The following is a 19,434-nucleotide window of genomic DNA, read 5'->3' as shown; positions in this document are numbered from 1 at the left end:
GTCTTCTGCCCATTTCTTGACTGGATTCTTTGTTTTTTGGGTGTTGAGTTTTATAAATTCTTTATATATTTTGGATATTAACCCTTTACCAGATGGGTCATTTGCAAATATCTTCTCTCATTCTGTGGGTTGCCTCTTTGTTTTGTTGACTGTCTCCTTTGCTGTGCAGAAGCTTTTTATCTTGATGAAGCCCCAGTAGTTCACTTTTGCTTTTCTTTCCTTTGCCTTTGGAGACTTGTCTTGCAAGAATTTGCTTTGGCCAAGGTCAAAGAGGTTGCTGCCTGTGTTCTGCTTGAGGATTTTGATGGATTCCTGTGTCACCTTGGTCTTTTATCCATTTTGAGTCTATTTTTGTGTATGGTGTAAAAGAATGGTCCAGTTTCATTCTTCTGCTTGTGGCTGTCCAGTTTTCCCAGCACCATTTATTGAAGAGACTGTCTTTTTTCTATTGGACATTCTTTCCTGCTTTGTCGAAGATTAGTTGACCATAGAGTTGAGGGTCCGTATCTGGGCTCTCTATTCTGTTCCATTGATCTATGTGTCTGTTTTTGTGCCAGTACCAGGCTGTCTTGATGATCACAACTTTGTAGTATAGCTTGAAGTCAGGCATTGTGATGTCCCCAGCTTTGGTTTTCTTTTTCAACATTTCCTTGGCGATTCGGGGTCTTTTCTGGTTCCATACAAATTTTAGGATTGTTTGTTCCAGCTCTGTGAAAAATGTTGATGGCATTTTGATAGGGATTGCATTGAATGTGTAGATTTCTCTGGGCAGCATAGACATTTTAACAGTGTTTATTCTTCCAAACCATGAGCATGGAATGTTTTTCCATCTCTTTATGTCTTCCTTAATTTCTTTTATAAGTGTTCTGTAGTTTCTAGAGTATAGATCCTTTACCTCTTTGGTTAGGTTTATTCCTAGGTATCTTAGGGTTTGGGTGCAAATGTAAATGGGATTGATTCCTTAATTTCTATGTCTTCTGTCTCGTTGTTTGTGTATAGAAATGCAACTGATTTCTGTGCATTGATTTTATATCCTGCCACTTTACTGAATTCCTGTATGAGTTCTAGCAGTTTTGGAGTGGAGTCTTTTTGGTTTTCCACATAAAGTATCATATCATCTGCAGAGAGTGAGAGTTTGATTTCTTCTTTGCGAATTTGAATGCCTTTTATTTCTTTTTGTTGTCTGATTCCTGAAGCTAGGACTTCTAGTACTATGTTGAACAACAGTGGTGAGAGTGGGCATCCCTGTCGTGTTCCTGACCTTAAGGGAAAAGCTGTCAGTTTTTCCCCATTGGGAATGATATTTCCTGTGGGCTTTTTGTAGATGACTTTTATGATAGTGAGATAATGTTTCCTTTATCGCTACACCGTGCAGAGTTTTAATTAATAAAGGATGCTGTACTTTGTCAAATGCTTTTTCTGCATCTGTTGAGAGGATCATATGATTCTTGTCCTTTCTTTTATTAATATAGTGTATCACATTGATTGGTTTTTGGATGTTGAACCAACCTTGCAGCCCAGGAATAAATCCCACTTGGTCCTGGTGAATAATCCTTTTAATGTACTGTTGGACCCTCTTGGCTAGTATTTTGGTGAGCATTTTTGCATCCATGTTTATCTGGGATATTGGGCTGTATTTCTCCTTTTTGATGGGGTCTTTGTCTGGTTTGGGGATCAGGGTAATACTGGCCTCATAGAATGAGTTTGGAAGTTTTCCTTCCATTTCTAGTTTTTGAAACAGCTTCAGTAGAATAGGTATTATTTCTTCTTTACATGTTTGGTAGGATTCCCCTGGGAAGCCATCTGGCCCTGGACTCTTGTTTTATGGGAGGTTTTTGATTACTGCTTCATTTTCCTTGCTGGTTATTGGTCTATTCAGATTGTCTATTTCTTTCTATTTCAGTCTTGGTAGTTTATAAGTTTCCAGGAAGGCATCCTTTTCTTCCAGATTGCCTAGTTTGTTGGCATACAGTTGCTGATAATAACTTCTAACAATTGTTTCTATTTCTTTGGTGTTGGTTGTGATCTCTCCCCTTTCATTCATGATTTTATTAATTTGGGTCCTTTCTCTTTTCTTTTGGATATGTCCATGAGGGACTCTTAACTACAGGAAACGAACTGAGGGTGGCTGGAGGGGAGGTGGATGGGGGGGATGGGGTAATTGGGTGATGGGCACTAAGGAAGGCACATGATGTGATGAGCACTGGATGTTATACACAATTGATGAAGTATTGAACACTGCATCTGAAACTAATAATGTACTTTAAGTTGGCTAATTGAATTTAAATTTTAAAAAGTGATCACAAAATAAAGGTACTAATTGGAAATGCAAAAAAAAAAAAAAACAAGTAAACAATCTAAATGTGAAGAAATGGATCATTTTATGGTTGATGGGCTTGATGGTTGGGGGGGGAAGGTGTAAATGAAGATATCAGTCAATTCAAAGACCTGGATTAATGGCTTTAGCTGGGTCTTTTATCACTGCCTCCTGTACTTCACTAGCACCAGAGGGGCTTCCACATGTCAACAGTTAGGCATGAAAAGTTGTTGCAGCTGAAGAGGAGGGTTTGACTTTAGGAGAGGATTTTAAACAATAGTGCATTCCTATGTATTAACATATATATAAATATGTATAACTTTTTTATTCTCATGTACAGAGGTTTTTTAAAATTTAAGCTTATACATATGAATATTGTAAGCACAAATGGATTACTAAATGTGTGATTTTTAAAGATTCTAACAGAACATTGGTCTTCCAAACTTTATTCATTTCAATTATGTATATTATACCAAGACAGACATATTTATGGGTCTGATTTCTTAAAAGAGCTGCTTCATGTATAAATATCTATAGTTAGTAGTTCAGCCACTCAGTGTGTAATATACTTTCTATGAATTATTCTGAAGGTTTTAAATGGGTCATATCATAGTTTTTAATGAAGACTGTTATTTACCTTAAATATGCTAGGAGCTTCTTCTCTAGCCATAAACCAAGAATCTTATCAGTGATCTTTTTTTTTTTGGATAAGGGACACCTATTTTAAGGACATGTATCTCATCTATTGGAGTTAGTACCTTAAAGAAAAGGCAGCTCTTTATTGGAATTAACTGATATATTTTATACATGCAGTATAAAAGGCAATACTTTGGGTGCCTAGGTGGCTCAGTTGGTTAAGGGTCTGCCTTCGGCTCAGGTCATGATCTCAGGGTCCTGGGATCAAGTCCCACATTGGGCTCCCTGCTCAGCGGGGAGTCTCCTCCCTCTGCTCTATCCCCTGCTCATGTGCTCTCTTTCTCACATGCGCGTGCACAAAAATAAATAAAATCTTAAAAAAAAAAAAGGCAATACTTTTATAAAATCAGTTATCCTAGGAATCATTCCACATTACAAGAAAATTATAGACCAGTAACTCTCATGAGCATAACGGCAAACATTTTTAATAAGATTTTAGCAAATAGAATTATCAGTATATAAAAAGGATAATACATTATGGCCAGGTGAGGTTTATCCTAGGAATGAAAGGTATTACCATATTAATAGATTTTAAGAAAAGTTTAAATGATCTTATCAATAGAATGAGAAAAGGCATTTGATAAAATTAGACCATTTATATTTTTTAAAAATCTCAGCAAGATATGAATAGAAGGAAATATTCACATCCTGATAAAGGGTAGCTACAAAAAAAAATCTACAGCTAACATCATTTTTCATGTTAAAGACCCAATGTTTTCCCCCTAAGATTAGAAAGTGAGCAAGAAAGTCTCCTCTCACTAATCTAATGGAAGACCTACCCAGTGCAGTAAGGCAAGAAAATGAATAAAGCAGTGCAGATTGAGAAGGAAGAAGTGAAACCATCTCTATTTATGTCTGACTTATGGTCTATGTAGAAAATCTGACAGAATCTACAAAAAAAGCTGCTAAAAGTGATTAGTTCAAGTTTACAAGATTCAAATCAATATACAAAAATTAATTCTTTGCAATAAACAATTTAGAAGTGGAAACTAAAAACCAAATACTATTTACAATAGCACTAAAAGTCATGAAATACTTAGGTGTAAATTTAACAAAACAAGATTCATACACTGAAAATGATAGAATGAAAGAAATCAAAGAAGACCTAAATATATGAGGATATATACAATGTTCATGAATTTGAAGATTCACTATTCCAAGATGTTTGTTTTTTACCAAACTAATCTGTAGATTCAGTGTAATCCCATTCAGAATCCTGGCAGATGTTTTCTTTTTGGTAGAAATGGACAAGTTGATTCAAAATTTTTATGTAAGGGCAGGAGAACTAAAATTTTGGAAAAGAAAAAAAAAGTTGGAAGGTTGACAGTAACTGGTTTTAAAACTTACTATAAAACTACAACAATCGAGACAATACCACAAAGGTGCAAAGGCATTTCAATGAAAAAAAATACTTTTTCTCAATAAATTTTTGTTGGAACAATTGGATATCATCTACAAAGAGGGGAAAAAAAACTCTTCATGGCTTTCAGCGGAGATGGCACATGAGCCAGGTGTGAAGTCTGGGTGTATTTACATACAGGCCTGGCACACCTCTGTCTCATTGTAGGCAGTTGAACGAGCCTGTGGAATACACATTTGAGAGGCTGCCTCTCTACCTAAAAAATTTTTTAAAAGAACCTTGATTCATACCTTACACCATATACAAAAACTAATTCAAATCAGAACATAAAGTAACTAAAACTATAAACCTTAAACTATAAAACTGCTGAAAGAAAGCATAGGGAAAAGTCTTTGTGTCCTTGTGTTAGCCAGAAGAATGATACATTAAAATTTTTTTGATAAGTTGGACTTCATCCAAATTAAGAACTTTAGCTCCTCAAATGACATTCTTAAGAAAATGAAAAGACATGCTACAGACTAGAAGCTGTTTGCAAATTACAAATTTGACAAATGAATTCAATATCAAAAATACATAAAAACCCTAAAAACTCAATAATAAGAAAACAGATGACCCAATAGAAGGTCACAAAAGATTTGAATAGACACTTCATCAGTGTAGATATACAGATGGCAAATAAGCACATGAAACAATCCTCAACATCACTAGTCATTATGGAAATGTAAGTAGAAACCACAGATACCACAACATACCAACTATAATGGCTGAAATGAAAAGGAGGAGAGAAATCTGATGGTACCAGACGTTGGTGAGAATGTAGAACTCCGACCTTGGTGGTGGGAATGCAAAATAGTACATATGGTCATTCCAGGGTTCCCGTTGGTAAACAGTTTGGCAGTTTCTCGTAAAGTTAAATCTACACTTAAGATATAACCCAGCAAACATAACATATGACTTAATGTTAAGTCTCAAACATATGACTTAACATATGACCCCAGCGACTCTTACACCCAGGTATTTACCCAAGTTAAGAACTGTGTTTACACAAATACTAGTCAATGACTGACTATAGCAGCTTTATTCATAATAGAATGAATTATGAATTCATTCAAACTGGGAGCATCACAAATGTTCTTCACTTGCCAAATGGATAAACATAACAGTAGATTCATACAGTGGACCACTGCTACTCAGTAATAAAAAGAAAGAAATTACTGATACATGTAACAACATAGATAAAAAATTAATTATGCTAAGTTGAAGCCAGACTCAAAAGACTACATATTGTATGACTTCATTTATATGACTTTCTGGAAAAGGCAAAACTATTGAGACAGTGAGCAAACAGTGGTTGCCTGGAGTGGGAGTAGGGTTTGACTACAAAGGAGCATAGGTAATTTTGGAGGAGGGTGATAGAACTGTTTTATATCTTGATTTATCGTAGTAATATGACTGTATGTTGGTCAAAACTCATAGAAATGTACACTAAAATGGGTGAATTTTATTAAATGCAAAGAATAACCAATAGCATCAGAAAGGGCTTCATAAGATGCCCAGGTCTCGAAAGCTTTGAAGGTATACAGGTGGGCAGTGGGGAGGAGCTCAAGGGACACAGGATTTGCAAAGGCTTAAAGTTAGCAAACATACGAAGTTTTACATACTTTCCAGTTGTTTGGAAAGTCAGAAGTCTAAAGGTACACCGTGGGAGAGGTGACCAGAAGAAGTAGACAGAGCCAAGTTTGGAAGGCCTCAATGTTTGGTAAAGAAGTCTTTGGTAAAGATTTGCCTACTTACTTATTTATTAAATATTTATTTTGTTTATTTTATAGACAAAAGTGGTTTTAAAATATTTAAAAGATGAGTGTTGTATAAAGAAGAAAAGTTTTAAGATAAGAGAGAGATGGGAGATACCAGACAGCTTTATGGGTTTTTTTTTTTTTTTTAATGTAGTCAACTAAAATGGTTGTTTTTATTTTAATATTCTGGCCTTCCTGCTTGCTTGTTTTTAAATTGCCTTTTTTTTAAAATTTAGATTCAATTAATTAACATAGTGTATTATTAGTTTCAGAGGTAGAGGTCAGTGATTCATCAGCCTTATATAACACCCAGTGCTCATTACATCCCATGCCTTCTTTAATGTCCATCACCCAGTTACCCCAAGACTTTCATATTTAATTCATATGTTGACTTGTTTGCTCTCTCCTTTCTTTAAAATCTCTGTTAAGAGCAGGGTCTGTCCACAATACATCCCTGGAGCCTGACACTTTTCGAAGTAAAGCATACGTGCAAGGGCCCTGAGGTGCAAATGACTATGACGTACTAAAAGAGCAGGAAGAAGGCCAGTATGACAAGAGGGAGAGGGCTTGGGAGATGAGCTAAGAGAGATAGGCAGGGCCAGATCACGAAGGCCTTTGTAGACCACAGCAAGTGGTTTGGGTTTAATTCTGAGTATAATAGGTGGCCTCCAGAGAGTTGTAAGCTGAGAGGCAGGTGGGGAGGGGCAGATAATTATCTGATCATACTTAGTCTAAAGATCATTCTTGCTGCTGTATGAAGAATAGACAGAACAGGAGAAAGAGTAAAGCAGGGGGACCAGTTATAAAGGTTACTGGAACAGTCCAAGGGATGAGATTGTGACTTGGATTAGGGGGTAGCAATGAAGAATGGACAGAAGTAGATAGAAGGCTTATGGATGGATCTTGGTGATTTGTTGATGAATTGGGTATGGAATGTGGGACAGAGAAAAAAGGCAAGGATAACTCCCAAGTTTAAGGGCCTGAGCAACTGAGTGGTTGGTGGTGGCATTTACCGAGATGGGAGAGTCTGAGGGAAATATACCTTGGGTGAGGGGCTGGGGTAGAAAATGAAAATTTTTTTATGTTTTTGTTCCACGAACACCAAGGGGCAGAGAGGCTTTTTTTTTTTTTTCATCTTAAAGTATTTTTTTAATTGAGATATAGTTGACATATAATAATATATTAGTTTCAGGATAATAATATATTAGTACAGCATAATGATTCAGTATTTTTTTTTTTTTAAGAACTTGGACTTCAGTATTTTTCTCTCTTTAGCTGGTGTCTTAGTTTGGGCTGCTATGATAAAGTACCATAGACCAGATGGCTAATAAAGAACAGAAATTTATTTACCATTCTGGAGGCTAGAAGTCTGAGATCAGGCTCCATGGTCAGGTTCTGGTAAGGGCTCTCTTCCAGATTGCAGACTGCTGACACCTGGGCAGAGAGCAGACAGAGGAAGCAAGGTCTCTTGTGACTCGTCCAAGGGCACTAATCCCATTCATGAGGGCTCCTTCCTCATAGCCTCCTCTAATCCTAGTCACCTCCCAAAGGCCCCATCTCCTAATACCGTCAACACTAGTCAGTATATGAATTTTGGGAGGACACAGTCAGTCAATAACAGTTGGGAAAATGAAGGGCTTTAATCAGGGGAGGGACTTAGTTTTTATCTTAAGCAACTGCTCTGGCAGGCAGGCCTGTGGATGATGTGTGGAAAGGATGAGATTAGGAGTCAGACCAGTTGGTGATTTAGGCAAACAAATCCTGGGCCAACCCTAGAGCAGGGGACACAGGAAGGGGCAGAATCGGTGGGAAGTAGTGACAGACAGATAACCCAGGTGGCAGGAAGGGGTGAATCCGAGATGACATTCCCATTTCTACGCTCAGAGACATCCAAGGAGAAGTGGGTTTGAGGGGTGTGTCGAGGTAATTTTTATCCGTTTGGATCTATAGCGACTTGATTTTTCACTTTGCACACAGCCGCCAGCAGTACACCCGAAGACTGGGTGAGCTTCCCCACTAGGGTGGGAGTGAGGTTGTTTGGAACCCAGAAAGCTGCAGTGGGGAGTCTGAGTACGGTGACAGCTCATGGTTTGCCCTGGGTCCTGTGTGCCAGCATCTCTCTAAGCAGCTGTGGCCCTGAATGAGTCCTGGCTGTATCAGATTGCGTGTCCACTGGAGGAGGATTCAGGGAGTACGGAGATAGGACTTCAGGAGGAAAATCTCTCATCTTCGGAGAGGGGGCAGTGGAAATGGAACGCCAAATGTGAGGAGCCTTCTCTGTGGATGACACAGTCAGAGCTCCTGTAGAAATATGCCTCGGGTGGAGCTGACCGCTCCCTGAGCTCTCATTTCAGGGGGTGTCTTCTTCCACCCTTACGTGCTACGGCTTCTTGTGTGTTCTGGGCTGGCTCCTTTCCTTCCCTGTCTGGACTCCGACGGGTCCTGCTGCTATGTCTTGGTTTTGCTGTTCTGTGCTAGAGGCATTGACTGTCTTTAAATCCTACCCCGGTCCCTTGTGTTTCAGCCTGAGAGGAAGTTCGGAGTGGTGGTGGTTGGCGTGGGCAGAGCTGGCTCTGTGCGGATCCGGGACTTGCGGACTCCACACGCTTCCTCGGCTTTCCTGAACCTGATTGGCTTCGTGTCCAGGTGCCTGGCATTTGTCTTGTGCCTTGTAATTCAGGGCAAGGCCAGTGAGGTGAATTAGGGCTTGGGACATAGAGATTCTCCAGACCCAGGAGAGAGAGAGCCGGCTCTGGGGTCATTCCAGAGAACCGTGCTCAGGGTCAGCCCCACGAGATCTCCAGTTGGGATGGGTCTGGGAGCTGGAGTGCTGGATCTGCAGCTGGGATGTACAGCGAGTCAGCCTCGAGGGGACTGTGAAGACAGAGGCAGGGAAGATGAGAGCAGGGCCTGATGGTTACACAAAAGGGGCACAATGAATACATGGTGGGTCGGCCTAGAAAGAAGGCTATCCGTGTGTGCCAGTTAATCATTATATCAGTTATCATGACAGCCATCCATGCAATGGCCTTGGGCTATGTGACATAGATACCATTATCAACCCCAATTTACAGATAAAGAAAGGGAGCCACAGAGAGGTAGAGAGGTTATGTAATTTGCCTATGGACACACAGCTAGAAAGTCTAAAAGTCTTAAGACCTGGATTTGAACACAGGTCTATTTGATTCCAAAGCCCATCATCTAAGCCACGTGTATCCTTTTCCCTTTGATAACTTTGAGCCTCACTTTTATCTCCTCTAACTTCATTTATCTGCTATAACTCAATCAAAACCAAACTTCCCACCGTGTTTCTTCTTTTCTGACCCACACTCACTCAGCACCTTCCTCCACCACTCACCACTTCCTTACATACACCACTCACCAAACTAACACCGTATAATGTCATTTATGAGTGTTAATTGTGAACAAGATGTTGTAGGCACTGTGTTGGCTGAGGAGAGAAGGTGGGGAGCAACTTAGGCACCTCTCTCTGCTTTTTAGTGCTTTAGAGAAATCAAACAAAGCATGAATAACTATTGTGATGGTCCACACAGACTATCTGGGGCACTAGAGAGACCCAGAAGTGGTAGGAGTCTGCCCTTGGTCAATCTTCTCCCCTCAGTAAGATTCTAAGGGACTTGCACATAAGTGGGAGATCAAAATTATTATTAACCAGCACTGTAACTCCCATTGCACCCCTACCTGAAGCTGGGTTGAACACAGCACTTGGGCTCAAGGCTGAAGTGGGACCTCTCCTTGTCGCTTAAACCCCAGTCTTCTGCTAGCTGGCTGCCATGACTGATACAGTGGTAACTCCTAAACTATTCAAGTCATGTGGGAAGATGGCCAGCTCATACCCCCTGCTTTACTGCACCCCTGCCTGTGTCACACCATTCCCCTTCTCACATACCCTGTTTCTCATGACCTACCTGCTGAGTCCTACCATCTCCCCAAGAAGCCTACTCTGAAACCCTAAATTAGATGTCCCTTGCCTTCATTGAATTACCCACCTGAACCCCCAAACACAACATTTCTCATGTTCATCTTGTATTGATGTTATATATTTACATGTGTGTCTTGCTTCTTCTCTTAGACTGTGAGTGAAGTCTGGTAGTCATAGTGCTTGGCCAGATGCTTGGAGCTGGCTGTGATCAGAGGGACCACTTCTCATGAGATGAAAGGAGATCAGTTGTTTTTGTTTTAGAGATGGAGTGATTCAAAGACTGCCATATCATAGAGGCTGTTCACAGTAGTGTCGGCACTCAATGCTGGGTCTCTTGACTTAAACCCTGAGGCTGTTTTTTCTCACTCTGTGGTGGAAAATGTCCTGGAAGTGGGAGGGAGGGAGGGAATTAGTTTCTTCATTTCCAAAAGCTGGTTATCAGGACATCTTTGGGGGGAGAGGAGAAAGATGGTGCTCATTTATTGGATATGCTGTGTACTTTTGAGGTGCATTTTTGTTATTCTCAAATAGACGAGAGCTTGGGAACATTGAGGAAGTCCAGCAGATTTCTTTGGAAGATGCTCTTTCCAGTCAAGAGGTTGAAGTTGCTTATATCTGCACTGAAAGCTCCAGCCATGAGGACTATATCAGGTGGGTTTCCAATGTAGGTAGTCCTTACCTTGCCCAGTAGTGCAAGCGAATGAAAATGACGGGGCAAGCTGAAATCTCTCAAAGAAATTTTGATAATTGAAGGGAAAAATTACAGTGGAACCATTACCTTTAAAAAATGTCAAAATGCTCAAAACTCTTACTATTGGTTATAAATGTATAAGAAAATGAAAACTGTGTAAAACTGATATTTACTTAGTACACTGTAATTTAAAACAACATGAGGAAGAGTTCCAATGTATGTAAGGAAGTGGTGAGTGGTGGAGGAAGGTGCTGAGTGAGTGTGGGTCAGAAAAGAAGAAACACGGTGGGAAGTTTGGTTTTGATTGAGTTATAGCAGATAAATGAAGTTAGAGGAGATAAAAGTGAGGCTCAAAGTTATCAAAGGGAAAAGAGTGTTCTTTGTAAAAAATGTATTGACAGTAGGTTGACTAGTGCTTGTCTCTTGTCATAATAGGATGTGGGGCCACCATCTTTTCTGTGCTTTGGCAAATTGTCGTAATCCTTTCTAAGTTTGGCTCAGCTGCCAACATTTTATCCTTTGTGCTTTTAACATTTTAAATATCTCTGAGAGTTCCTTTAATATGAACTGTTTTTGCCATGAGATAAGTGAGGAAAGAAGGTAGTGGTGGCATCGAAGAGGGGAGATGACATTGTGGAGCAAGAGAAGTGACAGGTCCCCCTGCCCCACCTTCAGATGCAAAGCCTAGAGCCCTTCAAGCATTTGGTGGGACTGAGCCTGGAAGGAGGAACCCCACGCATGACTAACAAGGCAGTTCCAGCCACTTCCCAACACCCAAGCCTCTGCATATGCTGCCCAAAGTGAAATACCCTCATCTTGCATGTTGCACCTGGAAAACACCTACTCCTATTTCAGATGTTACTGAAATCTTTTCAGACTGCCTCAGGCAGAGCTAGCTGTTCATGGTTTGGTAGGCTTTATTTATGGCTATCATGTGATAATAGGCAGGCAATTTACAGGTTAATGTCTTTTGTTTCTCCTCCAAAGTAGCTGGCAAATAGTACCTAGTTGAATATATGAGTAGGTGAATGGATGAATGTTCAAATTAACACATAACTCAAACGCCTCTTCTAGCATAGGAGAAAGTAACAGGACGTACAATTCATCCTCCTTATCCTCTGGCCCTGATTCGCATCTGCATTCCTTCATGACTCGGAGACTTACATGTATTTATAACAGTCTGTTCTCTGTCATGCAGGGCATTTTAGTGAAGCTTACTTGAAGTGTATTTTCTCTCTCTCTTTTTTCCAAAGGCAGTTCCTTAATGCTGGCAAGCATGTCCTTGTGGAATATCCCATGACACTGTCTTGGGTAGCAGCTCAGGACCTGTGGAAGCTGGCTGAGCAGAAAGGTGACGTATATTCTGTCGAACACAGACTCTCTTTTAGAGTTTCTGCATGTAAGATGTCTCTGGTACCATCTTTATGCCTTTAAAACTTAACCCTATGTCAGATATGTCCTGTGGGCTCCCAGCTCCCCCAACACTCCCCTGTACTGTAGGCGCACATAATGGGTGTGTGTGGAAGGCCAACAGGGTGGAGGGATGAGTGGGAATTTGCAAACTTTTGTTAGAGACTTTTCTTTTACTCTAATGAAAAATATGAATTAGCTGCGACTTATGCTATCGTCATGATATTATTCCGCTGTTATTCATATGATACTTACATTGCTACTGGAAAAATGTCCAAATCAGAGTCATTGATTGTCTTATCTGTGCACACTTTGTAGTTTGTGTTGTTTCTCAAGAGGAGGATCATTTATCAAATATTTACTATATGCCAGCAACTTGGGAACTCTACTAAGCACTTTATATGTTATTTTATTTAATTCTCCTAGAAACCCTTGGAAGTAGGTATTTTCTCGAGCTTATGTAAAGGAATGTTACATAATTCCTTATGTAAACAAATCCATGCTTCAGAGAAGTTAAGTAATTTGTGCCAGATCACAAAGCTAGTAACATGATTACGAATTGGGAGGAGATTTGAATTCAATCCTTTCTGGCTCTGAAGTCTACATTGTTCCTTTAAGCCATACTGCCCTCCAGAGATTTTTGTTTTTACAGTACCTCCACAAGTTCCTTTATGGGGGCAATGAGAATTAACTAGAATGTTTAGGGATTTCAGGATCTAGTTAAATAAAGTTTAAATTACAAACTCTTTGTTTCAACATTAGCTATTGAAAATCTTTAATAAATAAGCAAAGTATGGTGAACACTTACATGAAGATCACCGAAGAAAGCACCTTGCACTTATCACCAGTGTAGACTGATCAGACTTCATTGGAACTCTTGTAGCACTCTGTAGCACTGAGATGTACTGCTGAAGAACAGAACCCATCTTTCCCCTCTGTAAGCCCCAGCGCTAAACACTGCCTAGAACTGAGTAGGCCTTCAGGAGGTGTTGGTTGAATGAGCAGATAGACGATTATTGATGTGAGTGAGAGGAGCTTTGAGGCCATCACCTTTGTGTATTATTTTCTCATGGCACAGATGTCCATGGACAAAGAACAAGATACTAAAGAACACCCCATAGATTTCTTGCTAATTGCAAAGAAAAAAGTGTACTTTTACAATGAAGAACTCTGTTGTTATCATCCTAACCAGAAGATTGCTAATACGGGTCAATCTGATGTCACAAACCATTTGATGTGATATACACAGCGTCAACCATGTAACTGAGATTTACAGGTGATACAGGGATAAAGGAACATATTAAATACCACTGTAAAAAAATCAAGCAAACTAGGATGTGGAACACTCTACAAAATAGCAGGCTGTTTCTTCAGAAGGACAAAGTCTTGCACATAGTGACTTCCTTCCAGAGTAAATACAGAAAGAAGGGGAAAAGAGTACACTTTACACTGGAGAAACCAAACACTACTTCAGCTAGTTGATCAAAATTAACATCAACAGTGGTAAGTCATGATAAGATGTACCTTCAATATATATGATGAGAATGGCCCATTACCTCTGTAGTTTTCCTCCCCAAAACATAGCCTCAGTGCAGTCATGAAAATAGCAGCAGAAAAATCCCAGTTGAGGGGTGTTCTGCAAAATGCCTGACCAGTACTCTTCAGAACTGTCAAGGTCATTAAAAAACAAAAGAGGTTTAAGAAAGTTTCTAACCGGGCTGCCTGGGTGGCTCAGTCGTTAAGCATCTGCCTTCAGCTCAGGTCATGATCCTGGGGTCCTGGGATCGAGCCCCGCATCGGGCTCCCTGCTCCGCGGGAGACCTGCTTCTTCTCCTCCCATTCCCCCTGCTTGTGTTCCCTCTCTCGCTGTGTCTCTCTCTGTCAAATAAAAACAAAATCTTTAAAAAAAAAAGAAAGAAACTTTCTAACCTAAGAGGAGGCTAAGGAGACATGATGACTAAATGTAATGTGCTATCCTGAAACAGAAAAAGCGCCTTAGGTATAAACTAATGAAATCTGAATAAAATATGGACTTTAGTTAACTTTTTTAAAAATGAGAAAAAGATAATAAGGATCAGTGTTATATTAGAGCCTTGGTATTAGCTCCATGAGCAAGCAGAATCTGGGTGGATATGTAGAGATCATAAATGGCTTTAAAAAAGAAAAAAGTTCTTAGCAATGAAACTGATCTATTGTTCTCTAGGCAAGTATTTATAACTCATATTAGAACATGATAGTTATTATGCATGAGGTATTGTGCTTGACAGTAGGAATAACAGAAAGATGACCCTTGCCCTTGAGGGGCCCACATTGCCAGATGTTCACAACTAGCAATATTAATTTCTCCACTGAAAGTGAGTTGAAAATGTAATTATAACATTTACATTGTAGCCCAGAAAGTAATAATTTATTCAACCCAGCATACCTAAATGCGAGATCATTTTGGATGGCAAAAGTTATGGATAATTTAGGACTAATGTCAGTAAGATTGTGGAATAGGAAGCCCTTGGACCTCATTCCTCCATGGAGACACTGACTTAAGAGCAATATGTAGACCATGTTGCCTTTGTGAGAACTCCAGAAACCATGTAAGGGTTTGCAGTACCCCAGGCATACACAAAGCCAAGAAGAGCTGCACTGAAGCAGGTAAGAAAGTTCATTGCATTAGCTCATCATAGCCCTTTCCCTTCCCTGGCACAGCATGGTATGATCAGGACAAAACTCCCAACTCTTAGCTTCTCCCTTGGGTGAAAAGAGAAGAGTGGAACATGTGTCCAATGTTCTGGTTTTTCAAGGGCTGCTTGAGGGACTGATTTCTACCTCTCCTGACTTAGAGTGCTGAAAGAAATAGTAGTGTACTTTAGATGCAAGGTTGGGGCTGCTAAGAGCAAGGCAAACATTGTGGCTTCTTACAGATCAGAGAGAGTGCAGTATTGCATAAAGACACCAGGGTGAGCAAGAGATTACAGGTTTTTGAGAACAGAGGCAAGCCTCTTTCAGTTGGAAATTACACATATAATCCCAGAGAAGACACATCCCCAGAAAAGATTTGAGAGACCCCTTGAATTGCTAGCCTGGCTGATTGGTGAAGGTCTTTTCCTTGTACAAAGTCAGTCTGTAAAGACTAGAAGAAGTGGCTGTTTTTCCAAATAGTCAGATCTCAACAAATGATCACAGGGCATAAAAAGGAAGAGGGAAATATTGGCCTCTCAAAGGAACAAAATTAATCTCCAGAAACTGATCCTAAAGAAATAGAGATCTATGAATTACTGGACAAAGAATTCAAAATAACTCTAAAAAATGCTCAGTCAGCTAAAAGAGAACACAGACTAGTAAATAAAATCAGGAAAACAGTGTATGAACAAAATGAAAATATATCAACAAAGAGATGTAAACTATAAAAAGGAATAAAAAAAATTCTAGAGATGAAGAATATAATGACTGGATTGAAAAATATGCATGGGTTCAACAGTAAACTTGATCAAGTGGAAGAAAGAATTGGTAAACTTGAAGATGGGTAATTTGAAATTTGAGTCAAAGGAACAAAAAGAAAAAAGAATGAAGAAAAGTGAAGTAAGCTTAGGGACTTATGGTACACCACAAAATAGATCAATATATGCATTATGCAAGTCCCAGAAGGAGAAGTTCAAGAAAGGGTTAGTGAGCTTATTTGAAAAAAATAATGGCTGAAAACTTCCCAAATTTGAAGAAGGAAATGGAATACAAATTCAAGACAATGAACTCCAACTAGGATAATTCCAGAGATCCACACCAAGACACATTATAATCACACTCTCAAGATCACAGATAAAGGTAAAATCTTGAAAAAGGCAAGAAAAAAGTGACTTGTCATATATAAAGGAGATCCTATAAGATTATTAGCAGAATTCTCAGCAGAAACCTTATAAGCCAGAGGGAGTGGGATGGTGTATTCAATTTGTTGAAAGGAAAACAACTGCCAACCAATACTATATTCACCAAAACTGTCCTTTAGAAATGAAGGTGAAATTAAAACTTTCTCAGACAAATAATAGCTGAAGGAGTTAGTCACCATTAGACCTACTCAACAAGAAATGCTAAAGGGAGTCTTTTAAACTGAAGCAAAAGTATGTTAAACAGCAACATGAAAGCATACAAAAATAAAAAGCTCTCTGGTAAAGGTAAATATAAAGACAAATACAGAATCCTGTAGTATTTTGTTGGTTCATAAATCATTTTTAATTCTGGTATAAAATTGAAAAAAACAGCATAAAAAATAACTATAAATCTATGTTAATGGATAGACAATATAAATAGAAATATAGAAATAGATTATTATAGCTAGATGTTTTATATAATCCCCATAGTGACCACATAAAAATATCTGGAGAAGATACACAAAAGGAAATGAATCAAAACACATCACCACAGAAAAAATTAACAAACTCAGAAGAAGACAGTAAGAGAGGAAAAGGACAAAATACTGTAAGACAACAGCTAACAAAATGGCAGTAGTAAGTTTTTTCCTGTCAGTGATTACTTCAAATGTAAATGGTTAAACTCCCTAATCAGAAGACTGAGATTGGTTCAGTGGATTAAAACAAAAAACAAAAAAACAAAAATAAGGTCCAACTATATACTATCTACGAGAGACCTCAGATCCAAAGACACACATGGCCTAAAAGTGAAAAGATGGAAAAAGATATTCCATGTAAATGGTAATGAAAAGAGCAAAAAGTCATGTTTGTATCAAACAAAATAGGCTTTAAGTCAGAAAGTGTCATAGGAGATGAAGAAAGACATTATATAATGATAGAAGGGTCAGTTCACCTAACATTAGAGCTCCCAAATATATGAAGCAAACATTGTTGAAGGTGCACAATAATAGTAGGAGACTTCAGTACTTCACTTTGAGTAATGGGTAGGAAAACCAGATAAAGATTAATATATGAAACCGAGGACTTGAACAGCACTATAGACCAATTGAACAGACATATACAAAACACATCCAATAATAGCAGAACACACATTCTTCTTTTTTTTTAAAGATTTATTTATTAGAGAGCGAGAGCGCACACACCAGCAGGGGGAGGGGCAGAGGGAGAAGGAGAGAATCTCAAGCAGACTCCCTGCTGAGCATGGGGCCCAAAGTGGGACTTGATCTCATAACCCTGAGATCATGATATGAGCTGAAATCAAGAGTTGGACTGAGCCACCCAGGCGCCCCTGAACACACATTCTTCTCAAGCACACATAGATCATTCTCCAGAATAGACCATATGTAGGCCCCAATAAGTCTTAACAAATTTAAAAAGATTGGAATCATGCTAAGTATCTTTCAGAACATAGTGGAATTAAACTAGAAATCAAATCACTAGCAGAAGAAAAACTGGAAAACCCACAAATAAATGAAAATTAAACAGCATACTCTTAATCAGCCAATGGTTGAAGGAAAAAAATCACAAGGATAATTAGAAATATTTTGAGAGAGTGAAAGTGAAAATACAACATACCAAAATTTATGGGATGTAGTAAAAGCAGTGCTACGAAGGACATTTATGGCGGTAAACACATTAAACAACAAGGAAGATTTCAGGCTAACAACCTAACTTTACACCTGAAGGAACCAGAAGAAGACTGAACTAAATCAAAAGTTAGCAGAAAAAAGGAAAATAATAAAGATTAGAATAGAAATAAGTGAAATAAATAACGGAAGAACAATAGAAAAAATCAAGGAAACTAAAACTAACAATGGGTTTTTAAAAGATTAACAAAATTGACAAACCCTTAGCTAGATTAACTAGGAAGAAAAAAGATTCAAATAAAATCAGAAGTGAAAGGAGACATTATAATGTGCCACAGAAATAAATGTATTACAAGACACTACTATGAACAAATATACTCAGCAATTGGATATTATAGACTAAATGGATAAATTCCTAAAAACATACAGAATACCAACTGAATCATAAATAAAATTCTGTACATACCTGTAACTAGTAAGGAGACTGAAACAGTAACCTCCTAACTAGAAAAACCCAGGACCAGATGACTTCACTGGAGAATACTATCAAACATTTATAGAAGTAACACCAATTCTCCTCAGAAGTTCCTAAAAAAGAGGAAAGAACACTTCCAGACTTATTTTATGAGGCCAGCATTGCTCTGATACCAAAGCCAGACAAAGTTACTGCAAGAAAACTACAGAGCAATCTTCCTGATGACTACAGATGCAGAAATTCTCAGTAAAATGCTCGCAAACCAAGTTCACCTGCATATTAAAAGGATCAGCATGACCAAGTGGGATTTATTCCTGGGATGTAAGAATTGGGTCAACACATGAAAATAATGAATGTAGGGATGGCTGGGTGGCTCAGTAGGTTAAGCGTCTGCCTTCGGCTCAGGTCATGATCCCAGGGTCCTGGGATTGAGTCCCACATTGGGCTCCTTGCTCATCGGGGAGCCTGCTTCTCCCTCTGCATGCTCTGTCTGCTGCTCTCCCTGTTTGTGCTCTCTCTGTCTCTCTCTCTGACAAATTAATAAATAAAATCTTAAAAAGAAATATCTTTTTAAAAAGAAATAATGAATGTAATACACCACATTAACAGAATGAAGGACAAAACTCATGTGATCATCTCAATTGATGCAGAAAAGGCATTTGACAAAATTTAACATGCTTTAATGATAAAAACACTCAACAAACTAGGAATAAAAGGAAACTACCTCATCATAATAGAGACCATATATGACAAATGGCAAAACATTGCTGAAAGATACTAAGGTGACTGCTCTTTCAATACAGACATCAGTGAAAAAGCCAGCAGAAATATGAAAAAAACAGAAACATGACACCACCAAGGAATACAATAATTTTCCAGTAACTGACCCAAAAGAAGTGGAAATCTGCAAGTTACCTGAAAAAGAATTCAAAATAATCATTTGAAGGAAGCTCAGCACGAGTCAAGAGAACATAGTAAATGAACTCAGGAAAACAATGCATGAACAAAATGAGAAGTTCAACAAAGGTAGAAATCACAAGAATGAAACAAATTCTGGAGCTTAAGAATATGTTGGATGAAATGAAAAATTCAGTAGAGAGCTTCAACAGCAAGCTCAATCAGGCAGAAGAAAGAATCTGTGAACTTGAAGACAGATCTCTTGATATTATCCAATCACGGGGGGAGAAAAAAATTAGAGTGAAGAAAGTGAATGTGAATTATAGGACAGCATCAGTTGAAATAA

The 19,434-nt window shown here is 38.7% G+C and overlaps 1 protein-coding gene across 1 annotated transcript in view; it reads left to right on the top strand.

Annotated features, from left to right (window-relative positions):
* Positions 1-19,434, top strand: part of BLVRA (biliverdin reductase A) — a 52,641-nt gene that overhangs the window by 8,936 nt on the left and 24,271 nt on the right. The window contains exons 2-4 of the mRNA XM_078059949.1: positions 8,694-8,815; positions 10,644-10,763; positions 12,057-12,154. Of these exons, the coding sequence (XP_077916075.1) occupies positions 8,694-8,815; positions 10,644-10,763; positions 12,057-12,154 (340 nt within the window). The remainder of the gene's footprint in view (positions 1-8,693; positions 8,816-10,643; positions 10,764-12,056; positions 12,155-19,434) is intronic.

The sequence above is a fragment of the Halichoerus grypus genome, chromosome 12, assembly GCF_964656455.1.
Source record: "Halichoerus grypus chromosome 12, mHalGry1.hap1.1, whole genome shotgun sequence".
Lineage (NCBI taxonomy): Eukaryota > Metazoa > Chordata > Mammalia > Carnivora > Phocidae > Halichoerus > Halichoerus grypus.
This window is presented reverse-complemented; position numbering and strand designations above follow the sequence as displayed.